General features: G+C 51.3%; 1 protein-coding gene across 2 annotated transcripts in view; it reads right to left on the bottom strand.

Annotated features, from left to right (window-relative positions):
• COL22A1 (collagen type XXII alpha 1 chain) overlaps window positions 1-22,960 on the bottom strand; it is a 207,477-nt gene that overhangs the window by 39,617 nt on the left and 144,900 nt on the right. For both annotated transcript variants that reach the window (XM_081070224.1, XM_081070223.1), the window contains 7 exons: window positions 18,932-19,009; window positions 12,372-12,407; window positions 10,916-10,969; window positions 9,748-9,792; window positions 6,206-6,253; window positions 1,959-2,072; window positions 1,582-1,635 (listed from right to left, as the gene is read on the bottom strand). In XM_081070224.1, coding sequence (XP_080926350.1) covers window positions 1,582-1,635; window positions 1,959-2,072; window positions 6,206-6,253; window positions 9,748-9,792; window positions 10,916-10,969; window positions 12,372-12,407; window positions 18,932-19,009 — 429 coding nt within the window. The remainder of the gene's footprint in view (window positions 1-1,581; window positions 1,636-1,958; window positions 2,073-6,205; window positions 6,254-9,747; window positions 9,793-10,915; window positions 10,970-12,371; window positions 12,408-18,931; window positions 19,010-22,960) is intronic.

The following is a 22,960-nucleotide window of genomic DNA, read 5'->3' as shown; positions in this document are numbered from 1 at the left end:
CTGTAATTCCTGAGGCAGGGGCTCTGAGTATGTGAAAACCCCACAAGGCTTCCCAAAACCGATGGAGAACAAATGCTAGGTGTCTTAACCTGCCAACCAGGACCTAGGAAATGTGGATGTGAAGTAGAAATAATAACAGCCCCAACCCCATTTTCCAGGGCTGAGGCTAGCGTGAGGCATGAGGCACTAGCCTGGGCTGTAAAATGTAAGGCGCTCTGGAAACCTCAGGGCCCAAGATACAAAATCCTCCAGTGCCTTATTTTAAAAGGTCAAAATTAATGCCAAACAACCCAAGAGGAGCAAAATATCAGAATGTAAATAAACACATTGCTCCGATGGAGCTGAAATTAGGGGGAGGCAAAAGGCGAGTTGCTCAAGGGGAGGGCTGGGTCCTGTCTTTATTTTAAATGTTCGTATTTGTTTCTCATGAATCTATTGCATTAATCTAAAAGTTTAAAAGTCCTGCATTAGACTTTTATTTATCTGGGTCCTAAGGTTTGGGCTTCCCCTTACGGGTTCCGCCCAGGTCCTCAGCCGGATCCTGGCCCTGCACCGGCTGTGACCCCAGGGCCGACCGAGCAATAGAGCTGAGGCTGACGGAGGCCTTGCCATGTACCAGGTGCCAGTGGGCACCTCGTGAGCAGCAGTCATGGCCATCGGCCTGTGACATCACTGCGCTTACAATCCCTAGTTGACTGCAAGGAAGCAGAAGGGAAGAGAGGTAAGAACGACCCCAGGGTCAGAAACGGGGTTCCAGCCCCAGAGGTCTGGCTCCTGAGCTCTCTTTCCTACAGACAATGTTATGTTGCATAAAACTGGGACACACTGTGTCCCAGCCGGGCCATAGGAAGAGACAGTGGCACTTTTGAACGTCAGGTGGGTGGTGTGCACGCCTGTAGCAGCACAGAGACCACAGCTGCTAAGGAGGGCTGCAGGGGAGACCCCGTGTTGGGGGAGGGAGGTGAGGCTGAGCTGTCCGCCCTCACTCCCTCCCTGTCCCCATGCAGTCCCTTCTTAGAGCTAAATGCTGTCCCAAACAAGAGCCCAAAGAGCCACAGCCCAGACACTCATTTTTGGCAGCCAGGGCTTCGCCCACTGGCTTTGTGAAAGCACAGGGCCACCTGGCTGGTCGTTCTTATGAGAATTACTAATACTCGCCTTCGTACAGCACTTTCCTAGCAATAATTTCTGTTGAATGCCAACTCTTTTTTATGTGTTATATCGTTCAATTCTAACATATTTTGGAACTTCCTGTTATAATCAGTAGTGAGAGGTGAAGTTGTGGCCCAGAGAGGTCAAGGATTTTGTCTAAGGCCACACAGCTCTGGGGCACATGTCTTAACCAGTAAGTACCACACGTCCCAATCCTGCAGCTCATTTCATACTTTCAACTGCTCCGGTATTTAGAGATGAACCACCTGAGAGCACCATTGAAATGACCCTGCTGCCCAAGGTCCCTGAGTCAGTGCCATGGTGAGGCCCTGAATGTGGGTTTTCTGATTTTAAAGCATTGTTCAAACTTAGAGTACCCAGTGGGGTGAGCAGAATGTACGCACACAGAGCTTATGAATGCTCCCTGACCTGTGCTCCGACTGTTCCCGGGGCTCCTGGGGGGCCTCTGGACCCAGCATCGCCCTGTAGCAGAAACAAAAGAGAAAAACAGCAAGAATGAGTGTCTGGAGCCCATGCCCAGAGTCACCGGCAAGCCCTCACCCTGACACACCCATTCACTGATTTCCCACTGGGACTTCCCTATCCCCACGCCCACCCCCCAGCATGTCTGAGCAAAGGGTGGCACAGGTGTGGCTGAGCACTCGGGGCATAACCCACAACAAAGGGGCCAGTGACCTCTGCCTCCTGCATCCGCACCCTTGACTAGGGCCAGACAGGTGCCAGGATGTCCCAGAGGCTGCATTACGTTGCGATGAAAAAGACTACGTCTCCCCTTTTCTCCTCACCTTTTTCCCTTCTGTGCCGTCTCTCCCTGGCTTTCCCGGGAGACCTTTGTCCCCTTTGAAACCTGGCAGACCCGGGAGGCCGGGGGGGCCGGGGGGGCACTCTCTGCACACGTCCTGAGAATAAACAACAGTTACTCGGAAAGCCAAAGGTGCAGAGCCTCTCCGGACAGGGGGCTGCCAGCCGATGATGACCGAAAGCAGCCATACTTTGTGTCAAACTTGGCATTTTTCTGTCTTAATCTTACATTAGATTCAGCACTGACTTATCTGAGTTATCCTCTCATTTCTCCCTACTCCCAGCAGCCAGAGTGCTGGGAGGATAGCCCAAGACAATAATGTCCAAAGTGAGCAGACTGGCATCTGAGTGCACCGGAAAACACGAGCAGTGCCGACTTAATGCCAACATCCAGTAGTGGCCGGCACAGCACGGCCTGTCCCTAAGGCGAGAGACAAAACAAAGCGGGAAGCTGAGTCCTCCGCCTGGCGGCTTTGCCAGAGTGGTGTCTGAACAAAGCAGCAGGGAAACGAGGCCACTGGCACATACCCTCAGAGCTGCCCTTGTTGTGACACACACCCAATCTGACCATGCCCAGAACTAGTCTTTGTCCGGAGCAGGTGTTTAATAAATGTCCCCGGGACTAAGCTTCACTCTGCTTCTTTGAGGCAGGTCAGTGCTGCCCCTGGAATGAATCTGAAGTTCCCTCAGCCCAGGGAACACGTTCTCCAGTGGGCATGTCATCCCAGGTGGTACAGTTTGGAGCACAGTAGGTAAAACGAAGCTCAGGGGCCTCTTCCCATCTGTCTTACAGTGCCCCTTCCGTGCCCTTCTCTCCAATCCACCCTCTCCACCTCCCTTCGTCTCTCCTTGTGATAGGGGTGAAATGAAATAATACAAAGGAGGCACTTAGACCGGGTCACATAATTCCCCGCACATTCAGCTGTCACTACTAATCCAAGTACTCACTCAGTGATCCCCTCAGTGCCACGTGCAAAGCATCCCCTCAATCAGGCTCGAGGCCTTTCCGCTTTGAGACCACCCTGGCTGTGTGTCTTGAAGAGATCATGGCTAAACGGTGACAACTGACCCAAAACCAATGCACTAAATATGGTCTCATGAACGCTCCGCGGGGCAGCTCTGCAAAGGCTCGTGGAAGCTGACATATTCACGGAGCTGATGTGTCAGACACTTTGGCTTTCTCTCGGTCTCTAATTCAGGACGGAAGGGTTCTTCCATCACAAAAGCAACAACTCTGAACGGTCCATCTTGTTACTTGCTCCACTCTTACTCAATCTTTGAGGATTACTGAGACGTCGCGCATGCCAAGAAGCCCGCCTGATTGCTTCAGACTGGGGGTAGGTTCCCGCCCGCATGGAACCCATTAATTCTTGCTAGTGGAGCCCCTGGCTTGCTGTTGAAGTGGTCTGTTTATAGCTCCATCCCAACACCCAGCAAATAGAAAGTATGGACTCAGAAGACACAGGTAGAATTGCCTTCTCGCTGTATGTCCAATTCATAACCAGCAGCCTCCCGCAGAGCGTGAGTTCTGCAAACAAATGAACCAGCCACGCCAACCAACCAGCCAATCGACGGATGGACGGACCACGTGAGCTTTCGGTGTCCTGTGCCATCTTCCTTCAGTGACTGGTTTGGGAAGTTGGTTGTAACCGAGCTGTCCCAGGCAATTCCCTCAACCCCTTTGAGTCTATTTCCATATTTGTTAACAAGGATCACCCTCTTTAGATCATCGCAAAATTTGGAAGAAATATTGTACGGAAGCACCTCGCATGTTGCTTGGGCACAATCTAGAAATGTGGCTTCGCTCCTGTCTCTATCCTCCTCCCACTGTCTCAGGTATTTTCAATACACTCGCTCCCTGTGTCAGGGTATTCAGCATGGAACAGCTCACCAAGTATGTGCTCAATAAAACGTCTACAAAAGGGAGCAATACTGCAGTCTCTGCTACGTGGAAAAAAGCAGTTGTTGCTTCTCAGCAGCAGAACTAACCTCCAGGCCACCTCCTGTCACCTCTGCCTGGACACCTGAGTTCTCACTGTCACGTAGTCTGTACTTCAAACCTCCAGGTGACGGGCAGGACATCCGCACCTGCCTGGTTTCACCGGATAGCCATCAGGAAGTTCTGGCTCATGCAGAGGTGAACTCGGACAGCAGAGCGGTTAAGCAAAAGGATCTGGCGTTGGACACACTGGGTCTGAGTCTCGGCTCTGCGCTGTGCCACCTGTTACCTTCAACAGGTGATGTGCCCATCTGTGCTCTGCAGAATGCAGACAGGAACAGTACCCGCCCACAGGGTTGTTTGCAAGGATCGGATTAAATCACATGTATCCCAGGAATCACCTGAGAGAGACATCCTGATGATAACCTCCCTGGATACAGACCCAAAGAAGAGTCCATTTAACAGGGGCTTTCAGAAGATGAACTTTCTACCCAGGCAGGTTTCCAGCTCTCAGAATGAGCTCTCTACGATGTTAAAACTCTTTGGCAGAGGTAAATATTCTTTAATGAAGATGTCTTCTCAGCAAGGGAGGGTCCGCTGGGACCAGTCACCTGGGCCAGACCAACAAGCTTCAATCTACAACACCGAGATGGCAGCAGTGACTATGAAAGGGAGCTGTGACAGTCAGCTCTGCAGACCTGGGCAAACCTACATGGCCCCAGCTCGTCTGCAGGGTTTCCAGGCACAGCGCAGCTCTGTGGGACCAGGGGGGTCTCTGGTGCCACCCTGAATGTAGGTGCTCGCACGCCCTGCAGATTCCTCGCGGCCGCTGAACACAGCTGCGTGCTTCAGGAGTTGGGAAATATCGATTTGACTAAACAGAGTCTGTCTCAACGCTGTAGCCGTGAAGCGTGATGCTTAACCCTCGCCAAACCCATTCCTGTTAGTATTGGCATAGAGATTGGGGCATCTTGAGGTTGAAATCCCGAGGCTGATGCAAACGTGGTTCCTTCCAGAGTGATGGACTCATGAAAAAGGATCCAGGCTAATCAAAGCCTGTACAAACAAGGGACTGGATCAATAGGCAATGATTTCTTGTCATGGCCTTGACTGTGGGGAAAAATCTCTCTCGTCAATAAAAATCAGGGAAGGCCGTGCAACTACTCATTTTTTAATAAAATGCATAATTTTCCATCAAGCATCTCAATGTAAAGAGAGGTGAAAAGTCCCAGGCTTCTGAGAAGCTTTTGTGTCTCTTCTGTTTTCCTCCCTTGCTTTCATGCACGAACTAGGTATTTTCTGATACCACCCAGGTGTTGTTTTAACACAGGCGGTGAAGAAGGAGTTGATCACACAGAATCCAGTTGCAGCCTTCCGCCAGAGTGAAGACAAAGGATTTAAGTAGAGGCAGCACAGGCCCCCCATACTCACTGCAGGGAGACTATTCTTTCGCAAACGGAACTCCTACAGTGTCTCCATCTTGCTCTCAGCCTTTCCCACTCTCTGCCATGTAAGACCTAAGGTTTCTGGACAGACACCTGGCCGTCCGGCATTCACTGCTCTATGTCAGCAGAGTTATGCTCAACTTGGCAGGGCCTGGCCCACTCGTGGAGAGAGTGCACAGGGCTCTGCAAACCAGCGACGTCTGCATCCAGACCTGGACTCACCCTGGCTCAAGGGCCCGCGCCTGTCTCCACCTGCCTGCACCTGTGCTCTGGTTCTTGGCCCAGGAGGACCCACACGCAACCTGTCTGCCTCTCTCCAGAGGAGGCAGTCCTGTGTGGGGTTAAAGGTCCGTCTCTGGGATCAGTGAGGAGTGGACTGTACGCCCAGAAAGTCATCAACCCTCACCACGTCTTGGGTTCCTTACGTGCAAAACAAGAACAAAAACAGTGCCAGCCTCGCAGAGTAATTGTGAAAATTAAATCAGAGATCACATCAAGCATAGCAGTGCCCTGGAAAACTTTGCGATGATGGAAACGCGCGGTATCTGAACTGCCCAGTAAGATAACCGTGAGCAGCATGGGGCTATTAAGTACTTGGAGTGTGGTTACTGCGAGAACCTGAAACTTTAATTGCATTTCATTTGAATGAACTTCCATCGCTCCGCGTGGCCAGTGGCGGCCGTATTGAACAGCAGATTTAGCGCACTGCCAGTTCTCAACAAACACTGCTGGTCCTGTGAATACTGTAATGCAGTTGTTCAGACATAAAAAAAACAACTTCCTATTGAGCTCTCCAATCCCCCCATCACCATTTTCAAATACATGCACATTGATTTCATGCTTTTACCTTCACCAAGAGATTTATGTCCTCTGGAGACAGCAGAGAAGGCGGGCCCTGCCAAAGTAAAAACAGCTGAATACAGACACACACACGCATGTGGACAGTAGACCCATGCATCTGCAGACAGTGAAAGCCCCCCACAGTGTAAGCTGTAATCGTAACACAGCTGTGGGAGCACGGGAGGCAAACGGCCCAGTGCACACCCCACGCCGGGGAGCCCACACAGAGGACCCTCCGAGGCAGGGGCCACGCAGGCTGCCCGTCCCACTGGCCTGGCTGGTCCCCAGTCTCCGCCTGCTGGCTGCGGGTCCCTCCTCCCACTCCCATCAAACCCTTGCAGGTGACATGGGTTCTGTAGAAGCGAAAGGTGGACCAGATCGGCAATAGCTGTTGGTATCAATCATTCACAACCTGGTATGACGGTAAAGCCATTTCTTTAGCTCTCAGGTGGAACAGTACCTTACACCTCATCTGTCATTATGGGTTGAACGTCTCTCACTCCAGGAGGGACATATGTCAGACACCAGGAGGAATTACAAAGGCTTTGGAGGTGCCCAGGAGTCTGTATCGCCGTCAGTCCCACTCTGAGTGGGAGCGTGAAGTGTTGTGACTGAGGCCAGCCAGGAGCCCCAGATGGGGTGAAGGCTGGGTTCACTTTGGGTACACGGAACAAGAGGCTGGGAAGGAAAACGCAAACGAAAGGGCAGCGCTAAAGGGAAAGGGATCTTAGGTAAGGATGAAGATTGGCATGCTCCTTCGCCAGCTTCTAAATTCTGTCATGGAAAAGGAGAAGAGCACCCATTCTCCAGAGGGAAGGTGCGAGGTTGTCCTCCAGAATGTGGGAAGCCTAGGGCCGCAACTGAACTTGGGGCTGATTTCTTCCAATCAAGTTCGAGTTGACGAATTACGAATCGAGTCTTACATCTTGGGGAGGCTGAAACCGGGACAATTGTCCTGGCCACTCCTCTTGTCCTGACCCTATGGGGTTCCTGCCATATCCGGTGGCTAATGAAACCATGACACCAGCCTCACAAACGTTTGCACAGGGTTACGTCACCTTGGTTGTGGCTGGGCATAGGTCTGTGTGGTTTTCTGTGTTTATATGCTCAAGTATTTGGTCAGCCCTCTGGGTTACTGTAAGAGGACGACCTCCAAGGCAGACTGGGGTGGGACTGACTCGGATTTGGGGGTGCTGAAGAAACGGCCAGCCTGCAGGGGAGCTCACACAGGTTACAGCTGCTTCAGACAAAGCCGAAACCTTCCCGTTATCTGGAGACCCTCGGCAGGATGACCACGCTTTGCAATATTAACATATGGGAACTTTAAAAGGGGGAAAGGGGCTTTGTTTTGAAGCCTTGTATTTTTCCCTGGGAAGTTAATAACAGTAGAAGATTCATATTGTTAAAATCGGGGCATTTTCCTGCTGCTGGCATTCTATTTGTTGGGATATTTTTATGCTGTCATTTGAGCTCTTTGTATAATTAGAGTGAGCTGTATTACACCACATGGCTGGGCATTCGTTACAAAGGGAAAGAGAACAAGGAGTGAATTTTCCATCTAGGTACAGCGTGGCCTTGGGGGTAATTTAATTAAAATTGCTCTGACCCATTTCTGCAAGCCTCACAAGATGGATCTCAAGATCCAGAACAGAGTCTGTACGGGGCGGTGGTCTTTTTAAGGTGGACGCAGGGCGTGTAAGAGACCAGCACGCCCACCTCAGAGGGCTCAGTCACACGCGGTGGGTCACTGTCAGGCGGGACGGGATACGGGAACAAACAGTGGGAAGAGTTGAGGGCGTACAAGACACAGCCGGTGTCCTGCCAAGGCCCTCCTTACCTCCTGGGGGGCCCATCTGCCAGCTGCGCCAACACTGGTTGGAAATGCCAATGACAGACCGGCATGGAGCTGAAGGAGATGCCCCCCGACTCAAGACGGGACTGCTCTGTGGGGCCATGCCCACTGGACAGCTGCCGTAGGCCGAGGCGTAGCTCTGACGGCCTGTTCCCTGCCATGTCCTGCTCCCCTCAGTCCTTGCAGGTTTCGCCCGAGGCTGCTCCCTCAATCCATCACGTACACAAGAATCCACCCCCACCCCCCACCCAGAGGCTCTGCTTCTAGAGGACCCAACTCTAGACGGGGGCTTCCTGGTACAGGAACCCTGCAGATGCAGCACTGGGAAAATACTCCAGGTCCTAGTCTCCACCTACCGACGGATGGCCGTGGTGCAGTAAGGATGAACCCAGCAGGCCGGGGTTGTCCAAACCCTGCACGTGGCAAAGAAAGGTCTGGCCCTGCCAGCTCCTGAGGGACGACATCGAAGCCTGGACAGCCCCACCTTCTAACAGTGTCTGTTTACCTGAGCTCGGGCCACGCAGAGCCTAAGCTAACGCTGACTTATGGTGGGGACCTCGGGCCGTGGGCCAGTCTGACCTCTGGGAGGGCTGGAGACCGTCCAGGCTGTGCCCAGCAGCCTGATCAGTAAGGGACCTTGTTAGAGCCCACAGGGGCCTCTGTGCCTTGGGTCCCTGTCTGAAACTGGGAACAGGCCAGGCTTGCAAGGGACAGGTGGCCTATCAGACTGACCTTGAGGTGAGGCTTCCGCCCAGGGTGGTGTATTGGTTTCTGAAACCAGACTGCACGGTGTCTGTCCTGAGGCCTGACCTTCCCCCGTCCACACCACCACTGCCTCTTCTATCTTAGGTGACGTCTTGCAATGGACTCGTGTACCCCACACCTGCACGGCTGCTCTGTGTTCACCCAGACCTGCTCATCGTCACTTTTCCCTTCCCGGTGGGCCCACCCAGGGCGGGTTCCTCGGCTACATGTCCCGGGCTCCTCGGGCACTGGGAACTCATCAGGGGCTTTCCTGCAGCGTGAATACGCTGCACAGAAGGGGAGCTGCGGGAACCCGGGTGGGCGTGTGGCCACAGCGCTGAGGGCCACCCCCAGCACCGTCCTCTCCTCTCAGCCTGGACAGCGTCCGTTATCCCCATGGAGCGAGAGGAAAGGACGTTTCTGCTACTGTGAAAAGTGATGACACTAGGAACAAAGGGCAGGAAATGTGGCAGCTACGGGTCTGCAGTGTATGCTGCCACCGCCCCTTTGCTCATCCAGACCCACTTTTTATCCTTCCCGGTCCTGCTCCGGGGCCCTGGAGGCTGCACCCCTGGGAATCTAACGTGGGGCTCACGTCCCCGGGGCCTGCGACTGAGCTGCACTGAGAGGTGCCGTCAGGAACTGGACTGGGACACCATGCTCCCGCCCTGCCTTGGCCAAGCTCCCTGGCGGCAGCTTTGACACCCCCCCGACAGCCCCTATCAGTCGCTTGACCATCACTGACACTCTCACGTGGCTCCGAAAATACGCATCCTGGTGGTATGGGCTGCCCACTGAGGTTTATCCTGGGCATTCCAGCACCTCAGAGGAGTGCTCTCTGCCCACAGCCTTATACACAGTCCCTTTTTAAAAAAGTCTCTTGAACTGTCTGAGTTTTATTCTCGCTGGAGCCCTGAGAGTCAATTTTCATCCAGAACAGGTAGATGACATACTGGTTTGCCAGGAGGTCCCCTTTCTCCTGGATTTCCTGGTACACCCTAAGGGAAGAAAGAGAACATTAACTGTGCTACGCACAGAATCCCGATCCACTCTCCCGCCCTCCCTCTGCCTCTATCTGCCAGCTGTAACTCAGAGGGGGGAAAAACACCCAACCGTGAAGACTGGTACCAGCAAAATGCCATGGTTTCTGGTCTCAGTTGAATACTGAAGGCTTCCCACGAAATGAAGTTCAGTTGTGGCAAATGTTTAGAACAGTTAAGCTCTCCGTTCTATAATTCCTATCCAAAACACAAAACTACAAATGTACACACACGCCTATCTTAAACTTCCACCATCCTTTTCCAAACACAGGTGGAAGGACCAGCTTTGAAAATAAGGAGGGTTCTTCTCCTGGACTGGCTATAAGTATATAATGTTGAGAGGGGAAGACAGGAATTAGAGGGTAATTTTCTTCTCTGAAATGGAACCCAAGGGAAAGGAAGGGTAATTTGTTGTCCGTGCGTATAGTGAATTAAAACTAGAGAGATGGAAAGGCTCATGTCTGACTCGTAAACACTGCAGCAATGGCACTCGACACCTTTGCTCGGAAGCACTCACTGTTGTCCTCTAACCATTCGGTCAGTGAGTGAGGATCGAGTAACTTCCATGTACCTGGCGAGATGCTAGGCATCAAGGAACCAGAGGTGCTTAAGACACTCGGTCCCTATCTTCTCAGAGCTCAGGGGTATCTGAGCAAAAGCCAGATGGTGGAGATATGAGTGGGAAGGGACGCGTACTCAATGCGCATCCGAAAAGTCTGCGGTATCCCCTTGAAGGGAGAAAGCCATTCCAGGGTCAGGAACAAAGCCCAAGAGAAGCTGGACCTGATTTGAGCAGAATGGACTGGCTAGATATGTGAGACAAGCGACCGAAAAACAAAGGCACTGTATGGGATAGCCGGGTGCTTACGAGGTCCTGAGAGCAATGACAAAGCGTGAAACATGAAACTATAGACAATGCAAAGCTGTAGCCGCAACGAACCGAGAGCAAAACTCTTACACTGTTCGTGGGGAAGGGGCAGGGCCGGGGGTCTCCTGGTCAAGGGAGGCCGGGAGGTGGAGGGTGGGCTCCTGGGGGTCCACAGGAACCTCAGCTGACCCCTTACCATCTCTCTTTACTTACATCCTGGCCAGCTGGTCCCTGGGGGCCGGGGAACCCAGGTAAACCTCGAGATCCCTGAGGAAGAAGAAGACAAAGGTCTCACAATAGTTTAAGCAAAATAAGCCCCCTACCATTTCCCTGGCAAGTACCATTTCTCCCATGGAAATGGTCAGTTGCGATGAGGAACCTGACACAACACGTGTGCCAAGAAGCCCCCTCAGAGCTTCCTCATTCGCCAGCTCGGAGGTGCACGTGTAAATACACAGAGGACGCGCCTGAAAACCGTCACCGCAAACCTTACTATGCAGGCCCCACTCACAGGCCCCTTGCTTGAGAGGGAGGGTCGCTCCTGCAGTGATACAGGCCCGAGTTCAAATCCTGGCTCACCCTCCTGTGTCCTGGGCACAAGCAGCCCCGGTGGTGCCAACTGGCCATGTTAATCGGTGGGAGGCCCAGCCCTTCGATGACAGTTCTTATTTTTTATAAGCAAATCACTCCCATTTGGTTAAAAATTTCTGGACAATATCAGGAATTTGGCACCAATGTCTTTCATTACAGTTCTCACTTCCGGTACGAATTTTCCTTAAATGGAGTTGCAGGTCGGGGCCAGCTGTATGTCTTGGCAGGTGCTGAAACTGGACCCCTGGCTGCTCAGAAGCTACCCCTGCCTCTTCCGGGGTCTTCACACCAGCCCCTCCACTAGGAGTCCTACCAACTTGACCTCTACAATAACTTGTTCGGAAATCTCATGCCTACCCATTAACTGTCCTGAGCCTCAGTTTTCCCATCTGTAGAAAATGGGTATAAAACCTCTCTCCTCCTTAGTGCAGAAGTCACATGAGTGGGCAGAATGTAACACGTGCAGTATGGCACAAGGTACAGTGCCGTCGTAGCTGTTAACAGGCGGCTCCTCCCGCATGGGGAGAGTTCACAGATAATGCACATTTTCCTGATAAACACATGTATATGTTTATCATCAATGGCTGCTGGCTGGTCCTAAGAACACACGTTTACTGCGAGTCCTCCTGTGGCTTTATGCGCATCACGTCCATCAGCTCCCCACGGTGGCCCGTGGGTGTGACCACGCCCACCTTACAGGTAAGAGAAATCCCTCACCTGCTCACGGTTGTGTGGTTGGGGGTGAAGAAGCCAAGATTCAACATGAGTACTTCTGGCAATTTGATAAATTCATTAAAGCACGGCTGTCCCTCTGTGATGCAGAAATGCCACAAAGCCAAGCCAGTGGCAGCCCCGCCAAGGACAGCATGGGCGTGTCGGACTGGATGGCCCCCCTCCATGCCCATCCTGCTCTACCATCCCATAGGCCAGTGCTTATATTAACACGTGGGGGCGTCTGTACTCTCTAATGGCAGTGATTTTCTGAAACTAGTTCCTGGCCCCTCTAATTGAAAACCGCTTTGATTAGAAAAGAATTTATCCCATCAAATCCCAGCCCTTTATTTAAATCATACTGTACCTGGGGTCCTTTGTCTCCTGGTGGTCCAGAAGGGCCCTGAGAAACAAACAAGCCAGCAGTAACTAAGCCAAGTAGCAATGAAACATTCATTTAAATACATTGAGGTGTTTCTTTCTAGGCCAGGTCTTTAACTGCCCTAAAAAGAGTAGCTAACTTCCTCCCATCCTTACCCAGACTGCCACACCCTCTCACCACCCACCATCATTACACATGGAAACCTTCCTGGAACCTTCTCCATTTGCCCTTGAACTGGCAGCACCCTACTGTGGCATCCACTTGGCTGCTGACACCAGAGTCTATCCCTAGTTTGTAGCTCTGGTGTGAGGTGGGAACCAGCATCTCAGCACCCAGTTGCTGCACCCCTGCCAGGTCAGGTTGGGGGCACACTCAGGGCCACACTCCTGAGCGTGGCCTGCTCGGCAGACACTGCAAAAGGGCCCCTCCCCGCTCCTACAAGAGGGTGCATGTGCGCACACACACACGCATGCACACACACACACACACACACACACGCACGCGCGCACATACACAGGTCTGCATTCCTACAAGCGTGTCCAGCCTTGAATGTGGCTTCTAGATACTGCACTTCAGAGGTGCTCGCGGACTGAGGCCTTCATGCACAGGCTCAGGGATGTGGGGAACAGAAGTCTTCCTTTGCCTGAGTCTCTGCTGTGCTTCTGCACAAAAGACTCTGCCCCGCATTACTCCCTGGACATGTTCTTGTCACACTTGGTTCTCAGCGGAGACATCACCACCCTTGGAAAGCTTTGCCCAGCTTTCCCCAGGACGCTTGTTAGAGATGGTCCTGGCCCCTCTGTGTATCCCGTCGAGGATGTAAAGCCTGGTGTGGCCATCGCTTCTTGACCATCTGTCCTCTCTACGGAATGGACTGCATGCTGCCTGGGACGGGGCACGAGCTCCCTGGCCAGTCCAGTCTCTTCAGGACTCAGCGCAGTGCCCGTAAGCGCACAGAACACAGTAAGAGCCAGCAAATGGCACGTCCTCAAAATTAAAATTTTAGAGCATGAGGAGAAGCTGGGAATTGTCTGTAATTCCACTTCCTTGTCACTGATGATCCAACTAGGGGCCAGAGGAGACAAGGGACCTGCTCCAGCCACACCAGTCACTGGCCAGGCGGGGTCAGTCCCACCTCCTGCTCTCGGTCCAGTGTTTCCTGTAGCAGTCTTTCCCTGTAGTGTTTCCCTGTAGCAAAGCCCACAAGAACTTTCTTACATATTCCCAACAGGGAGACAAGATTTCACACAAGTGCAGAGGTTTCTGGCAGAATGACACACTGGGTAACTTAAGTGCCTGCCATGGAAATATGTCCTAGGACTGCCTGAGAAAACAAAATGGGCATCATTGGAAGTGCAGAGTTGGGCACGAGGAAAGGAGGGGACTCTCCAGCGGCCTAAAGCCAAGCAGGTCAGCCAAGGAGGAGGGACGATGGACTCAGGATTCCACCTGGGTTCCATCTCCCTCCATTATTTCTCACGGCTTCTGTCAAGTGTCAGCACACATGCATGCAGGACACAGACCGGTACACACGCATCCAGTACACACACCGGTACACACGCCTCCAGTACACACACCGGTACACACGCCTCCAGTACACAGACCGGTACACACGCCTCCAGTACACAGACCGGTACACACGCCTCCAGTACACACACCGGTACACACGCCTCCAGTACACACACCGGTACACACGCATCCGGGACACACACCGGTACATACGTATCCGGGACACACACCGGTACACACGTATCCGGGACACACACCGGTACACACGCATCCAGGACACACACCGGGACACACGCATCCGGCCGCTGATCCTTTCAAAGTAGGTCCAGTTCAGACTGTGTACTTATCCCTCCAGGAAGGGACCTTAGGGACGGTGCATTATTGACATAGGGATGCTGCCAGGTCATCTGAGAGTCACCCTTTGTCTCTAATTAAAGTCCACAATCCACCTAAAGCATTTAACTCCTTCATTAGTCTAAGCTCCAAATTCCTCTCTCATGTCAGCGTGAAATCCACATGGGAAGGATGAATGTTATTATCAAGAAGAGCTTCATTTCATATTGTAGCTTTATCAATTATCAGCTGTTTGACCTTGAGCAAGTTACTTAGTCTCTCTGAGCTTCAGTTTCCTCAACTGGACCACAAAGCCGTACGATCACCCTGCCTTGTGGAATCAGAAATGAAGAAGATGCTGTGAGGAGAGAAGTAGGCCAGTGTATGGCCCAGGAAAGGATTCCCACCGCTGCTCAGTTAGCATACTTTGCAGAAACATAAAAGCGTGTCCAGTCGGACGGGGTGAATAGACTTCCTAAATCTGATGTCTAAACATATTTGCAACAATAACAACCCTCTCTTCCAAGACAATGCCCACAGACGTGTGTATTCAAGAGTCACTTAACCCTAACACACAGATTTTCACCTCTGATACATTTTCCACTAAAAGGAACTACAACTCCTTGGAAAAATGACTGATCCCAGATCTAGGCAAGGAGTGTACACAAATCTTGAACATCTTGTCATCCCAAAGAGCAGAAAGCAATGAAAGATGGCCAGGCCTGTGTCAAATGGACGCAAGGTCGGTGTGAACGGGCTTCTACTGGCATAAGATCATTTGAGCATCAAAAGGAAGAGTAACTGCAGTCTATGAGGGCACCCCAAATGTGTTTCCATCGATGAGTTCAAAATTATTCATACAAGACACCTACCTAGTCATCTTTGTAAGGTGCTGGGAAACCAAGTCATTATTGGGAAATAATTAAAGGGAACAACTGTAGTCTCCACATTCTTCCTTCCCTGGATTTGCACCACGGGGTGTCCAAAGCATAAATGAGGAGCTGTTTCACCACACAGAAGGATTCCAGCTAATAGATGTTTGAACACTGGCAGAACGAGCCTAGCACCAACTCCAGCTCCTGATGTGCTCACTGATCTAAGCTTGGACGTCAAAGGGTGGGCATCTCACAAGATGGGAGCGGCAGACACCACGTGACCCCTGGGGGGAATGCACTACCTGTGAAAGTGCTGCCGGAAACTTCAAAGTGCAATCTGACGGAGCTCTAGGCCCGAGTACCGAGTACCAATGTACAGGGAGTAACAGAAACAGAGCAAGGTGTTAAATTAGTCATTAGCCAACCCCAGACTGGGCGCAGCTCTATGAGGCCGAAACACCATCTTGTGAAATCAATAAAAAAATGCACAATGAGGAAAAAAAAATGAAAGGGAAAACCTAGAATAAAAGAAATTTTTTTTAAAAAATCAACCAATTGCTGTCTGCTTTCGTTGGATCTTGATTCAAACAAAGGAAAACTGCCGAGGCCTGACATTTATGGAACACATAGAAAGTTGAACACTGATTGGCTATTTGATGGTGTTTTACGGAATTATTGTAGGGGGTGTGATAGTGAAACAGTGGTTACGTTTAAAAATACCCTTATCTTTTAGAAATACATGCTGAAATATTTAGAGATGAAATGATGCATATTGCAAACTGTTTCAAAATACTGAAGAGGAGCAGAGGACGAGAAGGGGGCACAGGCCACGGAACAGGGATCCTGGCTGTCAGGGCTCATGTGGTCACTTTACTCTTCTGTCAATCTGGGTGTATCTGAAGTTCTCCCTATTTAACATGTAAGTCCTGTTACGTATACATATGGCATATACACAGCACAGACACACATAACGCACACATACACACACGCACGCACACACAGGCACTGCAGTACTTATGCTATGCTACTTGCAGATTACTGCAGGTAGTGAAAACGTATAAAACTGAAAGCCCCCAGGGGTTTTGAATGTGCTCACCGCGCCTCTTTCTGTGCTATAAAGCTTTGCTGAAAACACCGTTTCTCTCCTCTGAAGGCCCAACACCTCTTCCCCTCGCCCCCACAGACATGGACCTGACAACATGGTGAATTTAATTCTCCACAGTCTTTTATCTGAAAGGGAGTATGTGCCAGGCTCTGTGCTGGGCGCCAGGGCAGGTGGCAGTGGGACACGGAGCACGGCTCCACTGAGAGATGGAGGCGTGAGGAAAATGGCCTGTTATATACCTAAGGGGGCTCAGTGGGTCAGGGCTGAGTCGAGCCAGAGGCGCTGGCATAGCCTGAGAGTCTGGGAGCCTTGACCAGAGGACACCCAAGTGCGAAGGGGTTCGGGAGCGAGTGGGCTCCACTGGAAGGGAAGGGCAAGGCACCTGCAGAGGTCAGGCTTTCTACAGGGACAGCAGGTGTCCTCTCTCTGATGTGGCGTGCCTGGCAGCTGGGGTCCAGGTGAGTGGGCCTGCAGGGCCTCTCGAGAGCCCTCCCAGGTGACTGACCAGGCTCTGGTCGGAGGAAACACTGGAAGGAAGAGAATAGATTCCACAGGCCAGGTCGGGAGACCAGCGTGGAAATCAGGAGCGAGGCAGGAGCAGCTGCTGGTACTTGATCCCTGAGAAAACTAATGCTCAGAGGTGGAAGGCCCGAGGCTTAGGGCACACGGCTGTCAGCGGGAAGCCTGGCCTTGCAGACCTCACACCTCAAGTCCCGGGCTCAGTGAGACTCATTAGAGCTCTGGTCTGCACGCAGGCCTGCGTGGGGTCATTGTGAAGCATTGCAGACTTGCTGAAGGCAGGTCAGAGGCAACCTGAAGACCGAAGGCGTTTTCCGTCAACGTCTTGAAGCTAGAGGCCAAAACTCCAAACAGCTGCCTCCCATCCTTTCTCTTGCCGGTGATGGTGAGAGGCTGGCAGACAAAGGCCCAAGCTCCCTTTCCCATCTACCAATGCCACAGGCCATGGGGCATAATGCCACCGGAGGAAGGATTAATGGGAAGAATAACTTATAACCAGATCCATCCTTAACGGGAGAACTTCGGGAAATGAATAATCCTGCTCATCCCGTGGAAGCCTCAAGGTGAGGCAACGTGGGGAGGAGAACTGGTTTTGGAGGCTGTGGGAACTGACCTGCATCCTGGCCCTGGCCCTGGAACAGCTATGTGACACTGGCCAAGTCCCTTCACCTTCTGGACCTCAGACTGCTTACCTGGAAGACAGTGATGTAGGAGGCCCCTCAGGGCCTCGCTCGACTTGTTGGCCACGTGGCAACCTGGCATCTCCCTGCTGCAGACGCTGCCCCAGGGCCTTCTGGAGCCCCAGGAGGACACTTGGCCCGAGTACAGGGCAGGCTCAGAGTTCCTGGGAGTCAGCTCCCCAGGAAGCAGCCTTTAACCAATGACAACAGGAGCTGGTGCACAAACTCCAATGTGTCGCCCCTTTCAGACTCTCAACTGCACCAGGGGCCCAGAGTGGAACCTGCTCGTCAACACATATCCCTTGGTTCCCTTCCTTTCCCTCACATTGCCACTTCCTGAGCAGTGATTTCTGAGATCATTCCCCAAATAAAGTCCTTGCCCTTGAATCCTGCCCTCAGGAGATGTTTCTGCAGAACCCCAGCCTTCGCAGAGTGATAAGCGTACTTTCACGGGATGAAGTGGGCGGCAAGTGTGGACCAGACACAGACCACTCCGCAAACGGCAATGTTCCGGTAACGGGGAGACGGCACCCTGACGAAGTCACAGCCCTGTCGTTACCCTCTCTTCACGCACCTGCTCTCAGCACAACTCCAGGCCTCCATTCAGATTCCCAGGCCAGTAGAAGCCTCGGCTCGTGGCCAAAGACAGGATTTATGAAAATCCGATAAGGTTTCATCACCATGGAAGCTTTTAATAAGCCAAAGTGGAGGAAAGACACTACACAGTTGATTTACAGCCTTTTGGCTGCAATCTGCCAATTACTTTTCAAGTGGAATCACTTAGGCAGGAGCATATGTCATGGGCGACTTTGGCCGGCCCTGACAGGGGAGGAGGGTGACTTGTGTCCACCTCTGCCAGCTGGTTTTCTGATTAAGGGCTTGATGTGGTGAATCCTTAGGGAGCAGACTGGGCCATGGAGAGGGGACCTGTTAAATGACGGAGGCGACCACACGCAGGTGACAGCCCCCAGGTTGTGAGTTTCCTATTCTAAGGGCGGTAATTTTGCATGACTCAGGATGTTCACTCCAACAGATCCGGCCCCAGTGAGGGGAGGACTTCAGAAATAAGGCAGTCGGAACAACTCTGTTTCTTCACGACACCACTGGCCAGATATAGTTCCTTCTAGTTACCAAAAGACTAAAAAGATAGCCTAAGGCAAAAGATCAAGTTCATGTCATAAAGCGAAGGGTTTTATTCATCAAAAACTGTAGCTGAGAATTACTTTTAAGAAATTCACTCCACTTCTGCCACCAATTCAGTGTCACTGGCTGTGATCAGTTTTCGCAAAGTGAGGCCTCCTTGAAGAAGACAAGTCTTCGTCTCCCCCAAAGCCTAACCCTCATCAGCAAGGCACCCAGGTGCGTAACAGTGTCACCACAGTGGACAGACCTGAGGGCCAGTGAGCCACCACCAGGTGAGCTGGGAGAGGAGAGCCCTGCAGCAGGGCCCGGGGTGCATTTGGGGGCCAGCAGACTGGCTGCGTGGCCCCAGAGCTAGGAGGTGCTGGATAAGTAAGGACTCACAGGAGGCCCAGCAAGCCCGAAGCCGGGGTCCCCGCGACTGCCAGGAGAGCCAGGGATCCCAGGTACACCTTGGGCCCCCTAGAAAGAGAAAAAAATAAGATCAGGACATCATTTCCGGGAAGGAGAGGGCCAGAGTTCAAAAGGAATTATGCTGTCCCACTGTCCCGACCGCTCGCTCCCCACCTGGACTCTGCATGCTCTCTGCAGGTTACCTACGCAGCCCACACTCCCCTCTGCAGCCGACACCCACGGACCACAGCCACCGTCGTGATCACACACCTTTCAGGGCTGGCCGTGCCCCAACCTGGACCATGGCTCCGAATGTGATTGTAACAATGTAACCCCCCCATACGACCACAGCTCCACATTTTACTGTGCTTTCTCCAGACCTCATTGTGCCTCCTTCCTCAACACACCCCCGATTTGACCCCGTACCCACATTTCAACTCAGTAGATTAATCACCAAATCACCAGTAAATTAATTCATCCATCTACCCGTAATTTGTCAGGTAGCTATATTTGTGGGGGTCATTTGTCTAGGGAAGGGGCGGGGCAACGATGACTGAGCTATAATCTCTGCTGTCCAGCATAGTGGCTGATAGAGTGTGGGTTTAAGCTCTGGCTTCAACACTGATGCATTGTTGACTTCAGGATGTGACAAGTTCCCTGAACTTCAGCTTCTTTATTTGCAAAGGGGAGGTAACAGAAGGGACTGCAGCATCAGCAGATGTCACGCTCACTAGATGAGATTTCTCATACTGGCTCAGCCCTCATCCCCATGCAAGTTAGCTGCTGTGGTCCTTGCTGTTCCCATGTACCTCTCAGTCTGGGCTTCAATGGGCAGAGGAAAAGGAGAAGAAAAGAGAGAAAAAAAAGAAAAAAATTCCATTTGTCATTTCCTACAGCCGGGAGCTCAGACAGAATCATACCTTCTTATCCACAATTTCAAAATCCTCAACTTCTGAAGACAAGGGCTGATGGCAACTCAGCTGGCAGGAAACCCTGGCTTGTACTGACACAGGCTATTTACAGACTTTAGTTATCCTGTGTTTTTATGGATCACTGCACATTTCTGTTGCATCAATGTTAATGAGTTTGGTTAGGAATGCTGCCCCACTCACCAGAGTAAATGTTACATACATATCGCTTGCAAATGACTACCTTTCTAAATTCTAAGAGAAATTCAATCCAAAACACACATGGTCCCAACAATTTTGTGGGAGAGGCTGTGTACCTATGTCAGAGTAGCTGAACTGCAGCCAAACCTAACACTGAAATGGCAAGTGACCTTGTTCAAGTCACGTAATATGTCCAGATGAGGTACCTTGTAGGACAAATGGAAAGAGCCTTGTTATGACGAGCCAATGAGATAACGGGCAGCAAACTGACTTCAGGTAGAACCTGACACTACATTGCTTTGTTTTCTGTTTTTAAACATTCTGTCTTTAAACAAAAATCCCATGAGATATCAGTTTACCCCTCAGGCCCATGCTTCCTGAGAGCCTCAGGAGGGCTCTGCCCAACCTGGCTTCTGTCAATAGTCCCCTCCTGAAGTTCTCTTTAAAGTCCCAGATGGTGCATTCTGTTTCTTTAGAAAAACATGGTTGGACTGATTCTGGCACTGCTAGAACATCTAATTTGTATGCATGTGGAAGCTGGGGAAGGGAGGAAGTCAAGAAATAAGGCAAATCTGGAGAAAAGTGTAATGAACTAAGAATGAATATGATCCGTGTTGTACTGTCACCAGCATATTACAACAGGGAGAGGGTCAGGGAGGAAGGTTTCAAACTGACAGCCGGGTGACTCTAGGTACAGTCTTAGGACAATGTCAGCCTGGTCCTGTGACCTTGGGTGAGTCCCACAACCTCTCTGCATTTCATCAGTTAGAAAAAGAGAACATCCTACCAAATTCAAGTGTATCCCATAAAACCTCAGTTAAAAGGTAAGAGACTACATATAACATTGTATTACAGGCGTTTTAGCATTGTTTTATCAGCCAAATGAGAAGCCAGAAAATAAACTAACCACACATAAATGTCAGAGAACTCCATATCCTTTTGCATCTCGGTTTCCCTTTAAAAGAGTTACCACACGTTTCTTATTATGATTTTGTTATTTGCTCAGCTCTTCTCTTCCTCCCAAGGCTCTTTCATGCACATCAGGAAACCCTGACTACTGCGAGTTGAACCAGGCCAGCCCCTGAATTTGCATCCTCCCAGGCTAGTTTTTACACCTGCTTCTTGCACATGCTGTTTCCCTGGCAGGGAGGCTCTCGCACCCATGGTAAGCTTCCAAATACCTGCCCCTCCATTCCCACTTAGCCCGATTGTTCTATTTCCCTAAGCCTCTGCCTGCCCTCCTCTCTGTGCTCTTCCCGCGTTTTGTACATGTCTTCATGAATCTTAACACACTGCCCTCTCATTTTGTCTATCTGACCCTGTGACTTTGATGTAAGTGTCCTAAAAGCAGGACCTAGCCATTCATTCATTTATCCATCAAATCAACAGATATTTGTCGAGCAGCTACAATGAGTCAGACCCCATCCTGCATATACTGTGCATAAATTTTTGCATCCACAGTGCCCAGAGGAGGTGCTGGTACCACTGGTAGCATTTAAGAGCGATTTCCTGAATGCCAGAATGAATGAACCCATCTTCACTCATTTTGTCGGGTACTAAATTCTGCCTCTGACCAAAATCAACTTTTCACAGAGGAGGGAACATGACAGGAAGCTCTCTCCCAGCCCAGCCTGAAATCTGAGCCACTCACTGATTGTTCTTTTCTGTAGGGTCACCTGGCTGGGCTCCATCTGTTGTTTATGGCCCATTGTGATGCTAACATTTTCCCTAAGCAACTACACTTCACAGCTTAATGGACTGGAATGTTAGAAAATAGCCCCAAGAAAAGAGCAAAAGACTTTAATGATTTGTCAGCAAAAGCAAAAAAGGCTCAGCATAAAGAAAAAAGGGGCACAGGAGCTTGTTTTGTCTGCAAACATTGTGGGCCAGTACAAGTGTCCGGGAATAAATACGTGAGGAAGTGTGGGGTGGCAGAGGCGGGGAATGATATTTACTGAGCAACTCCATGCCATAAGATCAGATCGTTTCTCTCTACAGCACTGCTCTGGGGGTTTACTCTATACAGAAAAGGAACAGTCTCAGAAAGAAAGCTGCTCGCCTTGAAGTTATCTGTCTTGTAGGTATCTGAGCTGGGATTCTAACCCAGTTCTGTATGAAGGCTAAGCCTGTTGCTTTTGCTACACACAGGTGTCACGAGAGAAAGAGGGCATCTTTCAGAGTTTTCCTGCAGATAAAGTAATTAGGATGGGCTGAGCGGGTGCCAATGAAAGTCTTTACATAGCTCCCTTCCTTAATTCCCCCACGGGCTGTCCAGTCAGCACCAGCATGGCACTAGGGCCAGGCAGGCAGCAGGCCCTCCCTTTAGTGTTTCTGTCCATCCATCCCTCCCTTCCTCCCGTCTCCCCGACACCCCCATTCTCCAGCTAAAGACCTCTCTGAATTCCAGCTTCCCTTCCCAACGCCAACTGACTGCGGGCCCCGGTATTCCCAAACCACATTCTAACTTACAAATGGAAGGGGTCATCTGCTCACACATCACACATTTTCACCAGGAGGGAACATCTGGCCAGGGGAACAGTGTGCCTTGCCCTGGGCCCCCTGGAGTTGCCCCCGGCTGGTCAGCTGGACCCTCGGTCAGGCTGTCTACTCCTCACCCCCGGGTCTCAGCCGCCTCTCTGTTCCCCAGCGCTGCCTCCACCCACTCAGTGCGGGAAGCATCTGGAATCCGGGGTCATCTTTTACCAGTTAGACTAATAGTCCAAGACTGCTGAGCTCAAGCATCTTTTGCTAGTTCATTCAATCAGCAAATATGCATAAAGCTCCACCTGCGTGGCAACAGTGCAGAGTCAGAGCCTTTCCTCAAGAGGGAGGTGATGAACTGAGGGCCATGGAAGTGGACCGAGGGGACCAGAAGCACCTACAAGCAACATCTCCACGGTCTCCTCCTACG

This window comes from Rhinolophus hipposideros (assembly GCF_964194185.1).
Source record: "Rhinolophus hipposideros genome assembly, chromosome: 13".
Taxonomy (NCBI): domain Eukaryota; kingdom Metazoa; phylum Chordata; class Mammalia; order Chiroptera; family Rhinolophidae; genus Rhinolophus; species Rhinolophus hipposideros.
This window is presented reverse-complemented; position numbering and strand designations above follow the sequence as displayed.